The sequence below is a fragment of the Hyperoodon ampullatus genome (assembly GCF_949752795.1).
Source record: "Hyperoodon ampullatus genome assembly, chromosome: 10".
Lineage (NCBI taxonomy): Eukaryota > Metazoa > Chordata > Mammalia > Artiodactyla > Ziphiidae > Hyperoodon > Hyperoodon ampullatus.
In genome coordinates, this window is record NC_136923.1 from 76201863 (window position 1) to 76226033 (window position 24171).

General features: G+C 40.4%; 1 protein-coding gene across 4 annotated transcripts in view; it reads left to right on the forward strand.

The window, feature by feature from the left end:
- The window catches only part of RUNX2 (RUNX family transcription factor 2), a gene marked incomplete at both ends in the record, with an annotated part of 211258 nt that overhangs the window by 174172 nt on the left and 12915 nt on the right, over positions 1-24171 (forward strand). For all 4 annotated transcript variants that reach the window (XM_079712414.1, XM_079712415.1, XM_079712416.1 and 1 more), the window contains one exon: positions 5506-5667. In XM_079712414.1, the coding sequence (XP_079568540.1) occupies positions 5506-5667 (162 nt within the window). The remainder of the gene's footprint in view (positions 1-5505; positions 5668-24171) is intronic.

A 24171-nucleotide genomic window follows, 5' to 3' on the forward strand; every position in this document is an offset into this window, starting at 1 on the left:
AATTGTACAGCTGTAGGTCTGAGGTGTCCAGTCACTAGCCTGACCTCGGAAGCCTGGTGGCGGTTCTTAGCATGGGTTCCCAGTTAGACTGGGGACTGTTTTCTCCTTGATGTCGTCCCCAGCGCCTCCAGTGCCCTGCCCTAAGTCTTCTGCTTCTTTCTCTTCTCTCCCATTTAGTCATTGTGATTAGTCACATCCTGCTGTGAGCACAGCAGCCCATTGTATAGGGAAGACCTGATCTTCTCTCTCAAGTTTATGTTACAGGTCATACTTGATTACGACTTCCCTTTAAACTCCCCCCTCCCCTTTGTTAGGTGATAGGAGAGAAGTTTGGGGAGAAATAGGGGTGGAGTCCTATTAAAATGCTCCTGTGCTATTTAGTATTTCAGGTTTCCCAAGCACAAAAGAGTATGTGCCCATAAAAAAATCAACACCCAGGGTTTTGTTTTTAAATTGTCATATCTATATAAAAACTTCTGTCAATGCTTTGAATTTCTAGAATATAGTAATAAAAATAATATTGATGCTGTTTCCGAAGATTGCCATAGGAAAATAATGAATTATTGTTTTTAAAGCACCCTAAAACGATTTAAAGTTCAACAGCAGTTTTCTTGTCTTTTGGGAATGTCTGCGAAATAGAGTTCAGTTATTTTCTGAAAACTTGTGGGTGCTCATAGGTAATCTCTGGTCACCCAGGATGTAATATCAAGGCGATGATTGGCACCTCTAGCCTCTGAGACCCAAAAACTCAAGGATATTCTTATTTATGTTGGAGTGGCAGGACAGGGTACTTCCCTCCATGTTTCTGCAGACTCAATAGGACGAAACATTCAGTACAGCTCTGCATGGGGTATAGGAAAGGAATATGTTCTACTAGCCCTGTGGGGCCTGAGGTTGATGAAGACAGTTTCTTGTTTGTTAATGGTTAATTAGTAGGTTTGTCTCAGAGCTAGGCCCTATACTCACTTTTTCCTATTAGTAACCTTAGGATTGACCGGCGGTGCCTAAAAACATCTGTCACCTGCTCTGACTCATCCAAGTTCAGAGTGAATCTCAGAAGTCTCAGGTTTCTTCAGGAAGTTGAGTTCAGAAATCGTTTATGAGATCAGGTTAAGGTGACTTTTCTCTATTGTAAGCATTAATAATTGTCCACAACAAAGCAAATATGATGTAATCATATATTTATGATAGGATTACATTTTCTTAGTGATTGGACATTTTATGGCTATTTTATAGCCTTTTTTTTTTTCCCCCACTAAAAGTTTGAAAAAAGTTGAAGCATACAGTATTAGAAAACACACTAAACAGATTAGGATTTCTTGGTCTGGGAGAAGCTTAAGACTAAGAAGGAACACGATTCAGGTTAAATGATTGTAAAGGGTATCAAAGCGACCAGTGCAGATATGGTCTCCAAATGGCAGACTTCAAAACTACAGGAAGCTTTCTAAAAATGGCCCTTTGCTAGAATAAGAGGTTATGGGCTGGAAACATAAATACAGAATGAAGGCTCAGTAAAGTAGATGCTTTAACAGTGGTGAACATTTATTGGGTTCTTTCCATGTGCTAAGCTCTTTCCTACATTACCTCATTTAATCTTTAAAACAACTTTAAGAGGGAGCTCTTCTTATTTATTCCCATTATACACATTAAGCACCTTGAAGTTAGATAGGTTATGTAATTTGTCCAGTATCACACAGGCCAGACATTGGGGAGCTGGGATTGTTGAGGCCTCATTCACAGGGTATTAGAGAAGCCCTGGGGTGCTTGGAGACCATTATTATTATTATTTTTTTAAAGATTACTGTTCCCTTTTAAAATTCCTTAGACTAGATCTAGTGAGCCCTATATGGCAGTTCTTGTGTTTTATTTTTCTTTAGTAACTCTTCCTCCTTAAGTAGGTCATTATCATAGAATCTTAGGACAGTGAACTTGGAAGAGAGATTGGCTGGCCTGCAGCCTGTCCTCTGAGAAAGAAAAAAAAAAAAAAAGAGAGAGATCGAGATCTTCTCACTTGTTTAGGGCTAGTGAGAAGTTCTTTTTGCTAATCTTGGATATCTTCAGGAAGGACCTCCACTCAAAGGAAAGCTATCCTTTGATAGACTATTCTAGTATATATTCCAGCAGTCAGGAAGTTTATGTCAAAGCTAAAACGTCACCAATAACAAGTTCTTTTGTAGCCTAAGGGGAAGTTAGAGAAGGCCTAATTACTACTTCATTATAAAATTCTATTATTTACTCCAGCCACCCTGGGAGGTTCATGCAATGGTTATTTATTGAGCACCTACTATGTGCCAGGCATTATACTGAATTGTGCTGAGTCTGATCTTGGAAATCTTCAAGACTTAACACTAGACAACCCAACCACCCTGGATAGTTTAGAGTCAGATTTTTAATTATTTTGAATAATGATAATTTGCCACTTGCTGTATGTTATTTAATTGCTACGACACGCTCTGAGATAGTATCCCATTTTACAGATGAGGAAATTAAAGCTCAGTAACATTAAGAAACACCCCATGAAACACAGTAGGGCCTTGGCCACGTGATATGAGCTCCTAGAGAGAATAATAATCATTTTCATATAGTACTTTACAAAATGCTTTTACTTGTATTATTTCACCTAATTCTGTAAATAAAAATGATAGTAGTTATAATTATACTCACTTTACAGATAGCAATAATCATATCTATTTATTATATACTTAGTATGTGCCAAGAGTGTCAGATAACTTAGAAGTTAGGCCTTAGGAGAACTCGGCCTTAAAGAAGGCCTAGTTCATGTAATGCTCACAAGAGCCCTAATAAGTGTCATGATTCCCATTTTACAGATGAGTCATTGAGGCCCCCAAAGTTTAAGTGACTTGCTCAGCAAAGTGGGGAGCTGTGATTCAAGCCTAGGCTTGTCTGTCCAGCCAGCACACGTGAGCACTTTGCTATGTTCACTTTATCATGTTATGCTGCTTCATTTTCCAGATGAGGAAACTGAGGTTCAGAGAGTTAGCTAATACAGCTGAGGTCATCCAGCTCACAGATAGCAGAGCTGGGACTCCAACTCAGATCCTCTCATCAGAAAGCCCCCTTCTTTCCCCCTGTACTGGCGTGCCTCTCAGCTTAAGGAGAAATGAAAGGCTGTATCTTACTTCCAAGCTAAGTTCCCAAATTCCTTCGTGATATGTCTAAATGTCAATGATTTTAGTCATTCTTTAGATTTCTTTGTATTTTCCCCCCACTTGCAGGCAGAGAGCCCAATACTGCTGGTAACATGTTATAGTAGAGGGATGGAGATAGAGGTTAGACTGCTTGCTCAGGGAGTCATCTGGTGATGTTAGATTAGAACTCAAATCCAAATTTGAGTCCTGTGTGCCCTGCTCATTTTGCTATGTGGTTCTTGTCCTTTTTGTCTATTGAAAATAGTGCTTGAGAGAAGGCCTTACTTTTGTGAGATTGCTTTCTGGTGCTGTAAGGAATGCATCTTTTTCCATCTGAAGATCATTTACCGTTTATCTGAATAGTGAATTACATTAATGGTTAAAGCAAGGAAATATGGCTGTATCAGATATATAACGAGGACCACTCACTCAGATTTGAAATGTTGCCGATCTATACAATGTCAGCCTTGAACATTTTAAAGCACAAAAGTTCATTACTTTAATGATCAAGCATCCTTTAGATTTCTGAAGGAAAATTTTCTGTTAACCATTTACAGTGCTATACTTTTATTCAAATTGCAAACTCAGGTAAATATTCCTTAAAATTGAGTTGGATGAAATTTTCCTATACATCTGTTGATACAGTAACATTAGATAAATATCCAGATGTATTTAATTATTTTGACTCAAGAAAAGTATGTCCTATTTAGATAGTCTTTAAATAAAATATTTCTGAATGGAACAAATAAACAAGAAATAGCTGAAACTAAATGGCTTTGGACAGAAAAACTGAGAGGCTTTAAAAGAGGCATCATCTCAGGAAAACCCATGTTTTGTCACACTCACTTTTATTTGTAGCAATAAACCTAAATTGACTTAAACCTATTTATAGTTTTTAAAAATTGAGCTTTTTGTTTTCAGAGGCTGATAGGTGATATAGGAATAATTTAAAATTAAACCTATTCCAAAAGTATTTACTCCAGTTCAGATGTGTTTTAACCATGGAACTATCCTTGTGTCACCAAGAGTTTTTCTAAAAGACAAGAATTAATACTTACTGAGTGCTTCCTATGCTAGCCCTCTCCACATAGTTTTCTCATGCAATTCCCACATCCCTGTGATTCATATATTATTACTCCCCCACCCCCTTTTACAGATTAGGAAACTGAGGTTCAGAGTCACTGAGTAATTAACCCAAGATCGCACAGCTAGAAAATAGAAGTCTCAGAACCTGAACCTAATTCTGCACATTCCAAAGTCCATGGCTATTCTAATATACAAAGCTGTCTTGAGAACAGCCTGGTATGTTAGAGTGTTTAAAATTTTTTAAATGTGAAGTTAGAAAAAAAATGATAAGAGAAATTTGCTTATGATTCTGTTTGTACCTCCAAGAAACTCCATAGAGATAAATCAAAAGATATTGCTCATTCTCAGCAGTTCACTCTAACCAGTTGGTAGCCCATTATTTTTATCGTTATAGTGACTGGAGGTAACACTAGGCCACATTCCAAACACGTGACATCTTTTAAACAGATTCCAATTGGATTGAAGACATTTCCCTGTTGTGTTTTGGATCATTTTCTTACTGTCAGAAACTCATGTGCTTAACATTGAAACTGGATGGCGATGAAGCTTTTCAGTTCTTAGTTGGCTTTGAAATTAAGTTTTGTTTTTTTCTTAAAGGTTATTTTCTGGCGTAGCTTTAGCATGAGAATAACATAACTGGCTCCCCTCTTTCCTCTTCTCCTTACATGCTGCCCCTTCTGTGCTCGTCTCTACCCCAGCCTCCTAAACCCCAGGCTGGAAAGGGCACCCCATTGACCTGCCTGGAAAGAAAACGAACCATGCTAAAATCATGGAATCATTTACAAACCAAAAAGCAAGGCTGAAAGATAGTGGCTGGATGTGTAGCAGTAAAAGGCACAGTCTACCTGCTCTTTAATCAAATAAATTGTTCCCAAATTTTCTAACTTTTTAAAAAAGAAATAAGTAATACATATTCATTGGAGTAATATTAAAAAACATACAGGAAATGCAGAAAATAAATAAAATGGAATTCAACTCTGTGACGATAACCAAAGCAGATTGTTTTCTTAAATGACAGGCTTTCCAAATAGAAATATTTACGTGTGAGAGAGACAAATAGTCCTCACACACGAGATCCATTTTGTTACTTTCATAGAGACTCGAAGTCTAGAAAGCTCTGTGCCCTAGGGGGCCTGCAAGGGTGGAGTTGTGGGAAATAAACCGTCCTTGTATATTCTGATTTTCCCCTGCTTTATCCTTTCTGAGTTTGGGGTTGTGTGTTCGAAGGCCACAGCGGCTGGTGTGCTAAAGACGTTTCTTCTTTGCCCAGATCCCAGGCAGACGCAGTCTTCCCCGCCGTGGTCCTACGACCAGTCCTACCCCTCATACCTGAGCCAGATGACGCCCCCGTCCATTCACTCCACCACCCCGCTGTCCTCCACCCGGGGCACCGGGCTGCCTGCCATCACCGACGTGCCCAGGCGCATTTCAGGTAAAGACCACACTTGAACTCAAAACCCACTCCGGTGCAGGGGTGGGGTCGGGACTGCGGGATGAGCCCAGCTGTCTCAGCTACACTCACAGTAACTCTCCATCAGAGGCATGTGGACAGGGTCTGACAGCTGCAAACCAGGTCTTCTGAATTATGGGGCTATTGAGTGCTTGAACTTCAATTGAAGTCAAGAGACTGAAAGTCCACCAGAGATGGCATCCTTGTCTAAGATGACACTCAGTGCCCTCCCAGTTTAGTCCCACTGAATTGCATGCCCTTTGGTTGGCTCTGTCTCCTAACTGGGGCCTTCTCCTGAGGGTCTTGTACCAGGCCTTCCTCTGCTTGTGTTCCTTTTCTGTTCCTAACATCTGCCTGAAAGCCAAATTACAGCCTGAGGGCACAGCCCTCCGTTTCTAGAGACTCTTAAATCCCAGGAGTCCCAGGTAGCCAGTTCTGAGAGAGAGCGCCTGCAAACTTCAGATCCTTGCCAGACATGTGTCACTCCAAGTGCAGTGGGGCTGTAAGAGTCTTCAAAGGCCACGTATGGCCTCTGAGTGGCCAGCTCAATACCGAGGCAGCCTCTCCACGAATCACACAGCTCACTGCTGTTGCTGTCAACGTGGCAGCCCCGGGGCTCACACACCCCCTCTTTCAAAGGCACCACAAAATTCTGTGACTCATGGTGGCAGCGTGCGTGATCAACATCCTGGCTGCCCCTCTCTCATGGAGAATTCATCCCAGGGAGCCAGAGAGTATCCACGAAGATGTCAGACTGACAAGTGGAGGAAAGTTAAAGGCTCTTGGCCAACCATATGAGTCCTGTGAATAAGAAAAAAAATCTGTCATCCACCCCTTGACATCCAAACTGCAGCCCTGCCCCCATCAGTACAGAAGCAGCCCCCCAGAGGCACACACAGTTGGATCCTCTATTTGTCAGACACTCTTCTCAGCGTTCGGGCTCCATGCACCTGTTTGACTCCTGGCCAGGTTAATGCCTTTCTCTCTTTCTCTTTGTGTTTCTGTCTCTGTTTTCTCTCCCTCTCTCATTTTCTGCAAAGCTCGAAGCCGGTACTCACTCCGCTGAGTTGCACCACTGGCAAAGCTGACGGGCCGCCAGCAGGCTTGCAGGTTGTGACTAGCTCAGACTCCTTTATTTCTTTCAACTTGGGAGGAGGGAAGGCTTTGTTTCTCAAGCAAATAGCAGGAAAGGGCTCTCTGGTCCTAATGCCTTCACATTTTCTGCCACAGACGGACTCCCATAGGGGTGAGTAGGGAAAGAAGGGGTGGGGGAGGGAAACCTCAAGAGTCTTTGGAAAACCACGTGACCACTTTTCATTCCGACCGCTGTTCTTATTGTCATGAATCACATGGTATGTGCTGGGGAAGTGTGCCGAGTATAGCATTTGAGTGATCATTTCCCTTGACTGGAATGACTCTCTGCTATTGGCAAACATCAGTTAACGACACAGGAAGGGATGAGGAAGGCCCGGGGTGGGGGGATAACCAGGGCTGACGCGGGATCGTAGGTATAGTGGTGGGTGGTGGGTGTTGAGTTAGTTCTGGTCATTCCTTCTGTATTTTAGACTGAGTCCGTTTTGTCTTGCGTGAGGCCAAGGTGACACTTTGCCGGGACAGATTTGTGCAAACTTGTTTCTGTTTAGGGTCCTCTGGGGCTTCCATCTGTCCAACCCTCTGTGGCTGAAGCAGTTTTTGCTGTTTGTCCTCTGGCAGTACCTGGAGGAAAAAAAAAAAACCTCAGGGACACTTGAGACACTTACCTTAGAGACACTTACCTCCAGCATTTTCTCGCTGAGGTGTATTCGTATGTGAATGCAATGGGGAAACCGTTGAAAATAACACTGAACATGGCATTTTATCATTTACATGTGTAACACAGAACAGCCAGATTATTTGGAGGCAACTTACTGATAATTAATTAAAACATTTCCATAAACGAACACAGCACAGCTTTTCTCATTTCACAGAGGAGACAGAAACTGGTTCATTACCCAGCTGTATATTGATCTGAGGCCAATGGTGGGAATGGGCCTCTGCTTTAAACTAGTTTGAGACTGAGTTTAGTTCAGTTTTTTCCTCCCACCCCAAACATCTCTATGAGTTGTTCCTGGCAAAGTAACATGGTGCCAGGGTGGGAGGTTCTGTATAAACATTAAAGCGAAGAGAACAGAAAATCCTTCTTGTCAGCAGTAGGGAATCAGGAAGAAAGAACTAGAAGTGGACTGTAAGGGAACTAGAGGAGCCCTGCTTTCTCTGACCTTGCTCTTGGGTGTGGGCCTGCGTCTGCACCCCAGGGCGCTGCCTGGTGGACTAGGGGACCAAATCATCTGGAGTGAGCCCCATTTTCAGTTCCCTGGGGACCGGTCCTAGGACACTTCTTGGAGAGGAGCCTGTCTCATAAGTTCTCAGGTACCAAGTTGCATACTTTCTTCTTCTTATTCCCCTCAATGTCTAAAGGTATCCCTAAGTTCCAGGATGCTATGTCTCTGCAACACAGACAGCTAAAATATTAACCTCTGTCTCCATCTCCAAGTAGCTCTGTGTTCACTTTTTGAGATGCTTTCCAGAACAGTTCCTGTTTTTCTGTGTAGAGACATCAGTTCTCATCTCGCTATATGAAGGGATACACAAAACATTCTCATATGATCTTGGGTGAGAAAGAATAAAATTCCTCACTTATACAGTAGGGTTGGAGGTTCAGACCCAGGTATGAATTCTAACTCACACATATATCAGGCAAGTTTCTTACTTCTCAGAAACTTAGTTTTATTATTTGTCAAACAGGGATATAATATTTATCTCTTGGGGTTACTGTGAGGATTAAATGAGATGCTTAGTGTAAAGTGCTTAGGGCAGGCCTGACGCACAATATGTGCTAAACAGATTGTAGCTGAGATTATGAAGCTAACATTGTTTTGTAAAAATTGTATGTCTGTATATAATTTGCAGGCAAGCCCTGGTTTAAATGAATCAGTAGGTAAAAATCTAAACTTTTAAAGGGATTATTTGCTTTCTAAAATGGATGGCTACAGAGTATATTTAAAACAAAAAACACCATGAAATATTTAAATATTTAAACAAGTTAATACTCATATGGCATTCATAAAGCACTTAATACAGTGCCTAACACATAGAAGTACTCAATAAATGTTTGTCATTATTATTATTATTCCATAGACTTATAAATTTTTATGGAGCTAAAAGCAGTTGGGAGCCATTCACAAAAACTCAATAAAGCACTAAGAGAAAATAACTATTCAGTTATAGTGTCAGAAAATAGATGTTAAATTACACTTACATGTAACTAGGCATGCTAAGGTTCTTTTCCAAGGGGTCATAGGAATAAAGGGGACCAGAAAGATCTTTCAGAAAGAAGTATTCCTAAAGAAATTCCATTTCATCCTAAAAGACCATTGCAAAGAAAGACCATGATTTAATCTGTTTAAAGACCTTCAGAGGATCCAATTTTACAACTTCTTTTTTTGTTATCCTTTCTTCTGAGTAATTTTTCAAGTGTGGCTACAAATGCTCAAACTTAATGAATTATGATAATGACAGTGATATTATACCACATAGCTCCTGTAGTCTCCCTCAAATTCTTTATGGAAGCAAGGAGTAAATAAAATAAGATGATAAAGATATATCACTAACATTCTCTACTTTATTGCAAAGAAAGATACAAACCCAGATATCTTGAAGTTCACAGGGGCAGTACAAAGATTCAGAAAATATTTCCTTAACCTTGAGTAGCCTTCAATATTATAACAAGAGCAATAGCAGCAGTTATAAGTTACGGCTGAACAGTAAATTATTGTCATGTAGTTGACTAATAGGGTCTACCTTATTGTATTGAGTTTAGTTCATATCCAGCTGAATTATAAAAGTCAAGCAGAAACCAGTCTAGAGATACCTAGTGCAGCAGAAGCCCTGTAGGGGTTGGTTCCCCTCCCCACCATACTTACTATGGTAAGTATGGCCTTATCACATAATAATCTGTATTTAAGTGGCACCCCCAATCCCCAGAGATTCTATACATTATCTCATTTCATCTTATATGATCCTAAAAGAATATTCACTACACAGAGGTAGCCAAAGTTATTTCTCACTGATTCTATTAAAGAGCAAGGTGTGTGGCAAGACAAGCAAGGAACCTTGACAGCAAACCAAACCATTGCATGGCTTCATCACTGTAATGTTATCACCCATGGCATTTTTGATGTTCAAGCACTTGTGAGGCTTAACACAAAGATGATAATTACTTTTCTGGATCTCATTAAAAAATAGTATGTTGATAAATAATTACTGACTTTCAAAATGTAGTTTACGTAATCATACTCTTAGGAAAAGAAGCACAACTGTTTATTGAGTCTTATTCTTTGACTGGTGGGTAAGAGTGTGCGCTATCGTTAGCCTCCTAGCGGAGACTGTACCTTGGGTTATTCACTGCAAATAACTCCTCCTCGCCCCACCAATCTGAGTGAAGTATCTTAGATTAACCTAAGTCTGTACCACTCTTTGGCATACACGAGGTGGAAGGGGTTTATGCAGGCATTTTTCTGCAGTCTTGGTCATTGTGCCCATGGACCTCTCTGATCCTTTCTGGAGGTCTCTTAGGATACATGAATTAGAGATGCAAGGTCATACACATTGTCTGCCTCAGGTACCCTGGGAGAGGCCAAGACAGGTTGTGTGGATGATTTTTCTCTGCAATTGTAGGATTATTTTACATGAGACAGAGTTAAGAACTGTAATCTTTTTGAAGTCTTTTTTTTTTCCTGTTTAAGCAAATAGTCTTGAATTCCTTCTTTCAAGATATTTAAATATCGACGAATTCCACTTAATCAACTGTACAGGACTATTAAAGATGTCTCCATTTTTATGACTCTTAGTCGCTCAACTATAATATTTCCAAAGGGCAGCAGGATAGGGATTAGTCTAATAAACAAAGTTCCTAAAAATTATTTTATTACTACCACAAAGCCTAGAAACTGCAGTGGAAAAACTCCATTTGATCACTCAAGGCCTATTGGGAGGATTGTTTCATGTCATTTCAAAGCCGGAGGTGTTTGATGTAGTTCATTTTTTAAATGTCACTTATAGCCGAGTTTCTGTCAGTTCCCCTGGTTGAGGGTTTGGAACCAGCAGCTTCAGTAATGGTTCAAGTATATGTGGACATTAATTTTAGCAGGGCCACTCAGCTCACAGGAGGGAGTGATGCCTTAAGAGAGGTAAAAAGGAAAACTCCAGCCATTACTACTAATAAACCAGAAAGTTAAAGCAACTTTAATAAAACAGTAGACCATCTACTTACTTTTACTATAGAACCATTCCTTTCTTAAGACCCACCTATTTGGTAGACACACCTCTGCCATCGCAGCCACGGGCAAGTAATTAAGTTTAATAGGAGCCACTCTTATTTTGAAGAAGCTCTCTGTTTAAAGCCACAGAGGGGGAAGTTATTAAATTTAATGGACCCTAAACAAAGGCAAGCCCTGTGTTACCAATTGAACATTCAATATTCTTCCCTATAATATTGACTGTGATTGGTTGGGTTATTTTTGTATTCCGTAAGTTGAAATTCATCTTGCTTTCTTTAGAAATGGGCTGTTTTCTGACATGAGCAGAGGATATTTTTTATCTTACTGCTGTAGGCCCAGTTTTCCAGGGCATCCCTGGACCTCAGTGGAGCATAACTTTTGAGTTACTGGTGCTGAGGATGCAAGAAGTGGTTTCCGTTCCTACGAGATCAGTTGGGGATAGTTGGCCCAGCTCACAAAGTTGACTAAACTTGGTTGTATGACTAGTTACTGCTGCTTGTAGCTAGACTGAGCTACCAAAGCACAGAATGAAACCTGTGTACACGGTTTGACTCTGACTTTATACTTGGTTCTTGTCAGTTGTTTCTGTGACGATTTATTTTCGATACATGTACAACCACCCACATATGGAGAAAAGACTCAGTAATGAAAGCAATCATGCTTATGCAGGGATGGCAAAGACATGGTTACACATTTTATTGAAAGATTTGCTCTAATCCCTTTCTTTTCATAGAAGAAAGCTTGGGAGCTTGAACTTAACTTCACCAAAAGTATTAAAGTTAATTTTTGAATGACACAGTGGCTTCTGTGGTTCACTGTGATCTAAGAAGAGGGTGGAGACAGTTGAACTAAGGAAACCTGAGTTTTAGTTTCATTGTCACTAAAGACTCTTTGCACTGTTCTCAGGTATGTCAGTTAATTTATTGTGCCTCAATGGTCCTGTGTAAGTGAATTACTCAAAATTGCCCACCTACGTGTCTCAGAGGTTCTGCAGGGAGTACGATCGTGTCTGTCCAGGGATTTGTTGTTCTTAGGACTTTTGGTAAAGAAAACTTGCCTGACCTGATAAATGCTAGTGGAAGAACTAAGTTATGTCATTAGCTTCAAAAGAGTAGAAACATACTATCATATATATTTGTTTTTAAATTCTCTATTTTTTAGAGCAGTTTTAGATTTACAGAAGAATTGAGCATAAGGTGCAGAGTTCCTGTATCTCTCTCCTGCACCATCCCCACTGGCCACTTTTTCTTATTATTAACATCTTGTATTTGTATGGTACAGTTGATGAACCAATATTGATATATTATTATTAACTAAAGTCCATAGTTTACATTAGGGTTCACTCTCAGTGTTGTGTACTCCTGTGGATTTTGCCAAATGCATAGTGCCATGTAGCCACCATTACAGAATTACAGAGAATAGTTTCATTGCCCTAAAAAATCTCCTGTGCTCCACCTATTTCTCCTTCCCCAACTGCCCCCCATCCCCGGGCAACCACTGATCTTTTTCCTGTCTCTATATTTTTGCTTTTTCCAGAATATCATATAATTGGCCTTTTCAGTATGTAGCCTTTTCAGACTGGATTCTTTCACTTGGCAATGTGCATTTAAGATTCCTCTGTATCTTTTCATGGCTAGATAGCTCATTTTTACCACTGAATGATATTCCATTGTAAGGATGTTATTAAATTAAAAAAAAACATCCAGACTGTTCTCCCTGCACCTCTGAATAGGACCACCCCATTTCCTTTTGTTACTGACTTAGTGATATTTCTTTTTAGAAAGCATTTCATACATTCCTACCTGGGGGAACAAGTCCTCTGTCTCAGCAACTGTCCCCAAATGGTCCAGATTATGGTTTTCCTTATCTTTGGCCCATTAAAAAAAATTTATTCATTTTATTTATTTATTTTTTTGGCTGCATTGGGTCTTAGTTGTGGCATGCTGCTCAGGCTCTTTGTTGTGGCACGCGGGCTTCTCTCTAGTTGTGGCATGTGTATTTTCTCTCCCTAGTTGTGGCACAAGGGCTCCAGGGCTCATGAGCTCTCTAGTTAAGGCGCACGGGCTTAGTTGCCCCGCGGCATGTGGGATCTTAGTTCCCTGACCAGGGATCAAACCCACGTGCCCTGCTTTGTAAGGTGGATTCTATACCACTGGACCACCAGGAAAGTCCCTGGCCCATATTTTAATTAAAATTTTTTCCTTTGGTTTTGCCCATAGAAACATTTACCTTTAGGTGGTGGTTCCCATCAATTCAAGTACAGCACAGACCCAAGCTAAAAAATACCAATCCATTTATGTTATTGATTGATAGCTGCCTCCGCAAATACTCAGCTCTCCTAGGTAAAGGATGCTCCTTTTCTCCTAAGAATGCCTGGCATTCCTCAAGTATGCTGTGCTGCTTCATACTTATGGGCCAGCCCATTTCTCTGCATTGGCTGGACAGGGCCCGACTGATCCTTCTCAGGCATCCTTTTCCCAACCACCACTTTCCTCCAAGTGAATCACTCTCTCCTCCATTTCTCGTCTCTGTACTTTGGGCACACCTCTAATGTGTATGTATTTTCCTTTAGTAATAATTTCATTATATGCCTTTCCCCTTTTGTAGGAGGTAGGCTTCTCCAAGGTCAGGACTGTGTCTTACATATCCTTGCACAGGATATTGGTGCATAGTAGGTGCTCAGTGATTGTTTAATGGAAAAACTATTTGTGGAAAAGACAATAGAAAAAAAAAAGGAAGATTGGCATGTAGGAAAAAATGGAAGAAGAAAAGGAAAAAGGAGAACGAAGATTTTATTCACCTGGGAAAACAAATAAAGGACAAAACAAGAGAAACTTTTATGACTGATAAGGACAGGAAATAGCACAGTAAGAGTGTGCATGAGCAGTGTATATTTTTATTTCCAAGTCTCTTTGCAATGTGTTTCACATTTAGAACACATATCAAGACTGCATCTGTTTCCAGTACTTGCTGCTAACAGTTAGTAATCATGCCAAAACATACTTTAGATCCAGCTTGAAACCAAATGATCAAATAGAGTTTTTGATTTCTAATTTAGAGTCTGACATTAATTATAGCCGTCATGTAATAAAGTGTCAAAATCTTTTCTGAGAAAACGATAGAAATTATATTAACTAAGCCATAAAGTGAAGCAAAATTATTCCTCTAAAACAAAGCAAGAGATCTGGTTTGGACAACTATCACTTCTCACAAGGTCTTCTGAATTTTTCCTGTTTTCACCTATTCTTCCCCCCCCGACCCTTTTTAAACTCTTGCCGTATGATGGGGTTTTGTGACACATCACCTCACTGTCCTGGTCAGTGGTCTCTGGGCAAACTACAGTTTCTCAGTGGCTCTCTTAATGCCTGGCATCCAGAACCAAACTTCTTTATTCTTGGCCCCTGCTGGTGCCAGCTAACGTGGTCTTGGTTCTTTGGTGGCCATGTTACACTGTTTTCTCATATTTGCCACTTCCTGTCAAGCTGCGATTCTCCCATTTCTAACTTCTGCAGGTTTTTTTTTTTGATCCAAGTATAGAAATTTATAGTTATTCCTGTTAGGTTTTATTTTATTGAATTCAGGTAATAGTTTCTACCTGTCAAGAACTTTGGATTTTTATTAATGTCACCCAATATATTAGTAGTCTCTTGCTTTCTTTCCAACCTCAAATGTCTTTCCTCAATTCATTTCAGCCATTTCAAGTCGGGTCAACAAATACTTGGTATGTGACTTAAAATGTGCTTAGGCAGGCAGTGAATAAAAGCAAAATAGAAGACATCCTCTCTGCCTTCAGGAAGGTTTCAGTCTCATTCAGAAGACATGATGGGAATATGACATGGTTACATTATGATACCAGCCCGTATGGATGCCAGAATATGCAAAAAAAAAAAAAGCTCAGGATTTTAGTGAAAGGAAATCTCTTTTGCCCCTGCATAAACTTAAAGTCTTCTCCTTTAGGAAATTAAAATTCAATTCCATTCTGCTCAGATTATATTTTTATTCTGAATTGCTTCAACAATTACATTTTCAGCTGAAAAACAATTACACTTGTTGACATGTTTGGTTTCATAATATTTCTTAACATATGACAAGAATATATAAGATCTTGTCTTTTCCCAGCTAGATTGAAAGCTCCCCTTAGGCCAAGGACCTGGCCTTCTAATCCTTTGCTACCTCTGTTACTTTCTCTCTGCTCTGCATGTAGATGCTCATGGGAAGTCCGTGCCTGAAGAAGAAAAGTCTACCTAATAGTCCAGGCTGCATGCCTCAGGGTTAACTATGCTCTGACCATTAGGAATTGGCTAATAGATCTAGAAGTGGGGCTGTATAGGAGACTAAGGATAATTGTCATTTACCTTAATTTCATATTCCATATATACAAATATGGTCCTAGCACATGATTATGTTATAGAATTTTCCACTGTCTCTTTTAAAGTGAAGGAACACTGTTAGATATGTGCTCTAACATATACCTGCATATGTGCATGTATTTACCTATTCACTACATTTAGAATGAATATACATGTGAATATTCTTGACAGGTCTCTTATTTGGGATATTCCTAAATATCAACCAAGCTACTACTTACTTTTTTTCAGGAAAAATACATTATTAGTATTATTTTGTTACTTTATTGAGCACTGCTTTGTCAGGAAATATTACTTGATTAGTGCTGGTAGAAAAAGGGAAAGAGAAACTGCATGATTATATTAAGTTAGTTTTTAGGCTTGTTAATATGTAGAAATAGTTATAAGGGAGAACTTAGAAAGATATAACTAAACAAGTAAAAAGCTTTTTAATAATTTAAATTCTATATGATAAAACGTAGATTACAGCACTTAAATTTGAATTGTTCAAAGTCATTTTGGGGTAGTATTTTATTTCGAACAGTTCATTTTCAGAAAACAAATAGGAAGGCGTATATTATTAAATTGGGTTGGAATATAAGTCACTTGGCCTGAGGTAAATCTAGGATCCCATTTGACTAAACTGTCTAAATTATTATTTTTTTGATGTGACTCTCAAGAATTCATGAATGTCAAGTCCATGAACATCATGTAAATTAAAATACTGCTCAGGCAACATTGTCCCTGAATATCTCAAAGGATTTCTTCCGCAGGAAGGTGTCATATCTCTTCCAGAGAGACTTTCACGTTAAGTGACCAGCTTAGAAACAGCCAAGCATGGTGGACTGGGATAAGACCAATGTTTCTGTATCCAAACATTGGCTACAGCCGTCTCCAACCCAAATGGTCACCATTCCAGCTTCCTGTTGTAATTAATAATAATGTTAGCATTAATGGAATAATAATAACAAGTATAAGGATGGTTATAAACACTCCACCCTATGCCAAGGAGAGCAGTGATTCATAATAAATCAATAATAAACCCGTTGATGTGGATACAATAAATCCACATGTAATTAAGAAGAACCCTTTCTAAATAACAACTACAGAGGAAATAAAAACAGGCTTGGAAAAGAGGAAAAAGTCTGATAATACCGTTGTGGTACTCATCATCAAACATAACAAACCTGGGGCTTCCCTGGTGGTGCAGTCGTTAAGAATCCGCCTGCCAATGCAGGGGACACGGGTTCGAGCCCTGGTCCGGGAAGATCCCACATGCCATGGAGCAACTAAGCCCGTGTGCCACAACTACTGAGCCTGCGCTCTAGAGCCCGCGAGCCACAACTTCTGAGCCCATGTGCTGCAACTACTGAAGCCCGTGTGCCTAGAGCCCGTGCTCTGCAACAAGAGAAGCCACCGCAACGAGAAGCCCGCGCACCGCAACGAAGAGTAGCCCCCGCTTGCCACAACCAGAGAAAGCCCGCGCGCAGCAACAAAGACCCAACGCAGCCAAAATAAATAAATAAATAAATTTATTTAAAAAAAAAATAACAAACCTGTAAGCTCCCAACCTACACCTTGGGAAAACAGTGATTCTCAGTATTGCTTAAAGGTGTGGTGGAGAATTGGTCTTAAAGATTCCAAAAAGAAAAGAGTTTGACTCCCTGGGCAGTTAATAGAACAAGTTCCATTTTTTCTGACCTTAGAAGTTTATAGGTTGTCAAGAGTACCATACCTTTGAAGCATCAGCTGGGTCTTGGTTTTTGATCCACTCTCTCATTTAATTGGCGCATTTAGACCATTGACATTTAAAGTGATTATTGATCTAGTTGGATTAACATCTACCATATTTGTTACTCTTTTCTTTCTATTGCCCTTGTTCTTTATCTGATTTTTGCCTTCCACTCTTTTCTGCCTTTTGTGGTTTTAATTGAGTGTTTTATATGATCCTCTTTTCTCTCCTTTCTTAGCATATCAGTTCTACTTCTTCTTTAACCTTTTTTTAGTGGTTGCTCTAGAGTTTGCAATATACATTTATGACTACTCCAAGTCTTTCAATAACACCATACCACTTCATGGGTATTGTGAGTACCTCACAATATATAAACATCTGTGTGTAGGTTTTGTGTGGACATAAGTTTTCAACTCCTTTGGGTAAATGCCGAGGAGTTCAGTTGCCGCATCGCATGGTAAATGTATGCTTAGTTTTGTAAGAAACGGCCACACTGTCTCCCAAAGTGGCTGTACATTTTGCATTCCTACCAGCAATGAATGGGATTTCCCATTGCTCTACATAATCTCTGTGTGCCTTTATATTTAAAGTGCCTTTCTTGTAGATAACATACCATTGGGTCTTTTTTTTGGATCCACTCTAACAGTCTCTGTCTTAATGGTGCATTTAGACCATTGACATTCAATGTGATTATTGATATAGTTAGATTAGTATCTCTTTGGAGGGTTGGTAAAGTCTTAAATAATCTTTTTAATCCAGCAAATGATTGAAGCATTTAAATTTGGGATACGCATCCCCAAAGAGACTAGAACCCAACAGTGATACAATAGCAGTTGTTCAATAAAATTCTGTTGAATTGACTTGGTTTATCAGAAAAACATTTCTTCTAAGGCCCAGGCATATAGCACAGTGATTAAACTCTCATAGCATCACTGGACGTGTGTTGGAAACAGCACTTGGCTAGGAATTGAGGAACCTGACATCTAATTTTTGATGTGCCTCTGAGCTCTTGAGCAAGTCACTTAACTTCCATGGGTCTTAGTTTCCTCAGGTGTGAAATGAGTTAGTTGGGCTAGATATTCGTAAAGCTTTGAATGTCTGTCATTCTAAATTAAGGCCTGAAAGCACATCAGAAAACTGGATACTGCCACCCATAATATGAATAAAGGCTAGTATAGTATTTGATTTATGAACTAAATTTATAGGAATAACTACTACAGATGTCAAGGAAAGCTTTGTCTTGTGCTTCAGTTGATTCTGATGAGAAGCAACCTAAGATCAGGTTAATTAATGCCAAGAACTTGACACTTGACCACAGCTGAGCTTCTGTACATGGTGAAGCCTCATATATGTGCATGTGTGTCAGGGTCTGCAGACAGATTTTGAAACCCCAACTTTAATTTAAAATTAAGGAACTTAATTTCATTGACATTTTACACACCCTTGTGTGGCTTTATGCAACTTATCTTTGTTACACACTCTTTACCAGAGGATGGTTATAATGAAGTGTACTTTATCTCACTGGAGAAATGAGAATCTTGTAAGCTAAAGGTTATTAAAACAAAAGGGCAGGTGAATTTTGTAAATAACAGAATAAATGGGATCAGAGACCAGACTTTCTATATTAAAGAAATTAGATATATTTAGAAAAAAGATGATTAGAATTATAACAAATCTCCTTTTAGTGATGAATTGCTATCATAGTGTTTTACGTCCACATGATAAAAATGTTTATTAATACGGTGATTAATAAAAGCTCAGGGAGCTTTTTCTAATGGTGTATGACGTGGTGATTAAACATTCAGTCTTTGGAGCCAGACTCCCTGGGTTTAAATACAGGCCTCTTCACTCACTAGCTGTGTGATCTTGGGGTTATTACTTAGCTTGTCTGTACCACAATTTTTCTATCTGTAAAATGGGCTAATAATATAATAATAATATCACCAATGTCGAAAGGTTGTTATGAGGACTCAAAGGTAGTTAATATATGTAAAGCCGTTAGAATAATGCCTGGCACTCAATACATGTTAGCTATTCCTGGGGAAGGGTAGGCAATTGAAAATAAGAAAATATTATCTAGGGATATGTGCTGTGAAAAAAATAAAACAGGGTGATGTGATGAGGAAGAAGCATTTAAGCCGAGGTCCAAATAGGCAGGAGGTGTAGCCCTGCCCCATCATCCCAGGCAGTGGGCAAGAAGAATGCCCAGTGGCTGGAGTGTGTAGAAGGTGAGATGCCGTCAGAGGGATGGGCTCCAGGTCATGCAGGGCCTCGCTGGTCAGGATTAGAGGTTTGGATTTGCAGGTACCTGCAGTGATGAGCCACTGGCAGATTTTAAGCAAGGTCACGATAAAAATGGATTTCTATCTTTCAAAGGTCACTCTGGCTGTTTGGGGGAGAATTGTGTAGGGGGATGAGGGAGGAAGCAAGGGTGTGGCTGGGAGGCTGTGGCAGTCATGCTGGTGACAGGACGGTGGTTTGTGCTTACCTGGAAGGGATGAGACTGGGGATTGGAGGGGGTATTTGCAAATACCCCTGTATCATCAAAATGTTTCAGTAATGCTCCCTCCACCCCAGTCATTAGTTTACTTTTAAAGGAATAATACTGCATCTTATAAAACCGTAGTTAATGTTTAGACGCTGTTCATACACCCCAGAGTGAAGTGGTAATTCAGGAATTGCTTGATTTATTAGGTGAATACAGAACCACCCACCTGGAAAATTCAGGCCAGCAATCCATTCTGAGAGCTGAAATGTTTGGTTTGGTTGTTTTCATTGACACATTAATCTGATTATTTCCAGTAGCTCCGCTTCCTTGGCACCGTGCAAATCCCGACTACAGTGCAGTGAAGTGAAGTGCACTGATGAGATTAATTAGGGGGACTGACCCGCATTGTGTGTCCTCCTCTTAAAATGTAGGTCTTGTGTTTTTATGTCTTCCATGGCCTTTATACACTATATGCTATACACTGCTTTTAAGATGGAGTGAAATGCTGTGCAGGGGCTATTAGATGATCACAAGGGAAGCGTGTGTGGCAACAGCCCTGAAGGGAAGAGACCCCTGGGCAAGGGGCTGGGGGTTCCTTACATCAGGCTTGCTAGCTCATCTCCTGCATTTGAGACAAGGAAAGCTGGGTGAGACACCAGTACTTGTCCGCACTGGGAATGGAGTCAACACCCCCGGACAGCTGCCTCCCAGAGGACTGAGAAATGGGGACATGGCTTAAACTGGGAAGAACTTGAGTTGGTAAGGGATGAGGGACTTGTTCTAAGCAGAATCTCATAAGCACAAACTACGGTTAAAGGAGGAATCTTCAAACAGCTGAGACTCTTGTACAGAGTCACTGCTGTAGTCAGTGGTCACTCCCTTCTCAAATCCTTTAACCGGGACTGCAAGGGGGAGTCTTCCCTCCCCACACCCCCAAACCTTCCATTTGTGGTTTTAGTAATTAGCTTCCAGATCTTACGAAGATATGAGCCCTTCTGACATTTCCTGTTTGAAAAGTAACAAAAGTCCTGCTCTCCACGGGCACCAGCGTCCTCTTCTTCCTGCAGTGCCAAGGTGCAGAGGGAGGAGGTGTGTCCTGAAAACCGTTACCACCATTTGTTAGCTGTTTTAAAGGAAAGAAGGAGAGCAGTAAAATCAGAGTCTGGGGAGCATATTTCTCGGTGACCTGATCCCCTTAAAATTTATTTGATGGATTTATATTGAGTTTTGGAAGCCCAAAGGACCCAAAATGAGGTGCGATCCAAAGGGCATCAGCATCTCCTAGGATGGGACATGTAGAATAATTCCAGGGGCTCTGAAAACTTGATGGATTGGAATTCCGGATAACAGGTGGGACATTCCTTTAGCTGTGGAAGCTCCTTCTTAGCCTTTCTCTCTGGCTTTGTCATTTAGAATAGAGCAGTCAAGGAAGATTGAAACCAAAAGGCTCAGTGAAAGGAGGATGCAAAACCAGATTGAGAAACACCAAATAACAGGCCACTGGGAAAAAAAAAAAAATAGGCACTTTTTAAAAGGAATAAAACTTAAAGACAACAGGCTTGAGAAGGAGGGCTGCTTTCTCCCCAGGAGCCAGGTCTGAATCCTGATGGTCAGACTTGCTTCTTCCTCAAACGAGGGGTGGTCTTGATCAGACTCATGGTCCCCTCCAGTTTTAAGGCTTTGGTCCTGTTCTTTTTTGCTATAACTTTGCAGTATTATATTGAAAATCACTACAAAAGTGGGCAAGGAGATAGATAACTAGGCCTCTATTTAGGGACCTTGGAAGTAGAAAACTGGCGATGTGGTTGTGTTTCAGCCCCTGTGCAGACCTTCCAAGCTAGTATTTGAAGTGTCAGCTTGAAGCCACAGCTTATGCCCTGGGTCCCTGCAGGTGGCTTCGTGGCATTGCCCAGCTCTTTGCCATGTTCCCTGGTGCCTAAATTAAGAGAAAAACCAAAGTGAACCCCACCCAAGGGTCTTCCTGCTAACATTTTAATACAAAGGTAACATTTCAAATGGTAAATAACAGAACTTCCGCTTGGAAGTTTCAGAAAAAATCTTTCTGAAAGTTTGTAAAAATCGAATAAGCAAGTACCACTTGAGATTATGTAGAAGGCAAATTGGAGCCATTCACACTGAGGTAAAACTGCAGTTACTGAAAAATGTGGCAAGTGAACTCTAACAAATAGAACAAATAGGCAAGTTAGCCTTGAGGGAAACAGGGGACGAATAAAGAGATTTGTACAAATACAACCTGCGGGTTGGGACTGTGGATTCCGGTGACATCACGCTGGGTGTGACAAGGACCATGGCCCAGTGCAGTTTGAGGACGAGGGCCCTCCAGCAGCACGTCAGGCTGAGGATGCTGGTCTGAAGGCTGGGTCGGCCAGGAGACGTAGAGATTCGGGCAGGTGCCCCTGAACGTGTGAAGAAAAACTGAAGACACTACCAGGGAGGAGGAATCGTCCTCGTGGTGGGGAGGCTGGAGCTCTTCTGCTGCTCTTATTCAGCAACTCCCAAGAGGAAACTGAAAAGACCCAGGACGCTCACGTCATCGATAACAGTGGCTTTTCTGATGGCAGAAGTTACTTAAAGCCTACAGAAGAAGAACACCGCGTTACAACAGATTAGGTGCAGAGGAAAACAGGAAGGATTATACAGTAGCAACTCTATCGAAAGGTGATAGTAAAATTAAGTGCATAGCAAAACTCAGAATTAATAATGATAATAATATTTAGATAGTGTTTTAAATATATAGAAAAGACTTTCACAGACATTCTCATTGGATCTCACAGCAGCTCATCGGAGTATAGATGTTATTATAGTCCCTGCTTTCCCAGTAGGAGTTTGGGCTCAGGGACATTCAGAGACTTGACCTCTAGGTCACATGGGGAGACGAGGCAGGGAAAGACTCAACCCCACATCTCTGGGCTCCAAGTGTGCTTTCCCCACCATGCGTTGTCATAGGGGTCTCCACATCAGAGCCAGATTTTGCTACAGAACCTATTGGGTGTCATCCTAAGAGGGATTTTTATCACATTGGTCTTTCCAGGCTATCTTTTGGGGACATAACACCAGTAATCCTTCCTATGTTCATGCTTACAGGTCAGAGAACCCAAAATAAAGTAAAATTCACCAGATTTCTACCAGAAACAACAGTGGAAATAATCCACCTTCTGATTTTTGTAAACCTGAATTTTATTCTGAGATGAAACATGTACATATTAATGGAATCTTAAAACCTGAAGGTATATATTTTTATGTGTGGGGCAAGGAAACTTAAGCTACTTAAGTTATGCATAACAATATATCCTATCCTGCAAGAGTTGGAAAGGTGGATATAAATGTATTAATTTCAGATAGGTCAGATCAAAACAATTTGCTGGAAAAGTCTAGAACAAAGAAGAAAGAGAAATAGCTCACATCGTATCTCTCATTGAATGTGTGAGCCTAAAGCAGATTTTAACCCCCTTTACTGCTAAATTTAATGACGAAACACTTTCTTGAAAAGCTAACAGTGTTCCCATTTTCTTTTGGCCTCCTTGCAAACTGTTGTTAACAATTATACTTTTTTTATTTTGTGGAAGAACTTAATTTTCTAATTGGCATTTTGTATATCGAGGGAAACCTGGTATTTTTCGCACGGTGGATTTATATACTTCATTTAAAAAAAGACTGTAATACTGCTTTTTAATGAATGGGCACCTTTCTTTAGAGGAACAGCACTTCTAATAGAATTTTAAAGGTACTTTTGGAATTCTCAAGGTTTTGTAATATGTAGCTGAATTAGAATTTTAGAGCTGGAAACCCATAAAGATGATTGAGTCAAGTTCCATCATTTTACTGATGAAGAATGGGGTGGGAGGGGGCTCCACCATGATCACCCTTCCCATTAGGGACACTGCTGTGACCAGAACCCTCCCCAACCCCGACTGCTAGCCCAAGGCTCTAGAATCCTATTCTCCTGCTACATATCTAATAGACCACTGACATTATTTGCTATTGCTGCACATGGCCACTGTGATCTGAAGGAAAACAAAAAGCTGTCCCTGAATTATCTCCTTTGCCCCTTTCCTCTTTTCACCCTCGAATTAACTCCTTATGAATAGACCGAGTAGACTCTGCTTCACATCTGTGACAGCACCATCTCTCCGGGCCGGTCATCAGCTGTTTGGGGCCACATCTAGAGTGCACTCATTGGACAGTATTCCCAGGCTGGGGAAAAATAGGGCTCAGGTTTTGGGCAGGCAGAGAACTTCCACTGTTGGAGGAGCTACTGTTGGACTATTTGTTGTTTTTGTGTGTTTCTCTCAAGGATATGGAGCTGACCAGGCCCTCTTCTTTTTTTTTTTTTTTTTTTTGTCATCGAAACAAGTAGCTCCTCTCAGACACCTTAATACATAATTAGGTGTGTCTGTTTACACTTGGGAGACAGCGGTCTTCATGTCCTAAAGAAGTACAAGGAGTCTGGGAGCAGCCACAAACAGATGTTGAAATTGTCCATTTGCGGCAGGGTTATTACTATAGCACCAGGAATAAACACTGAGGATGCAACCCCTCTGCAGGGGTGTGTGTGTGTGTTGAGAGGGCAATGTTATCGAG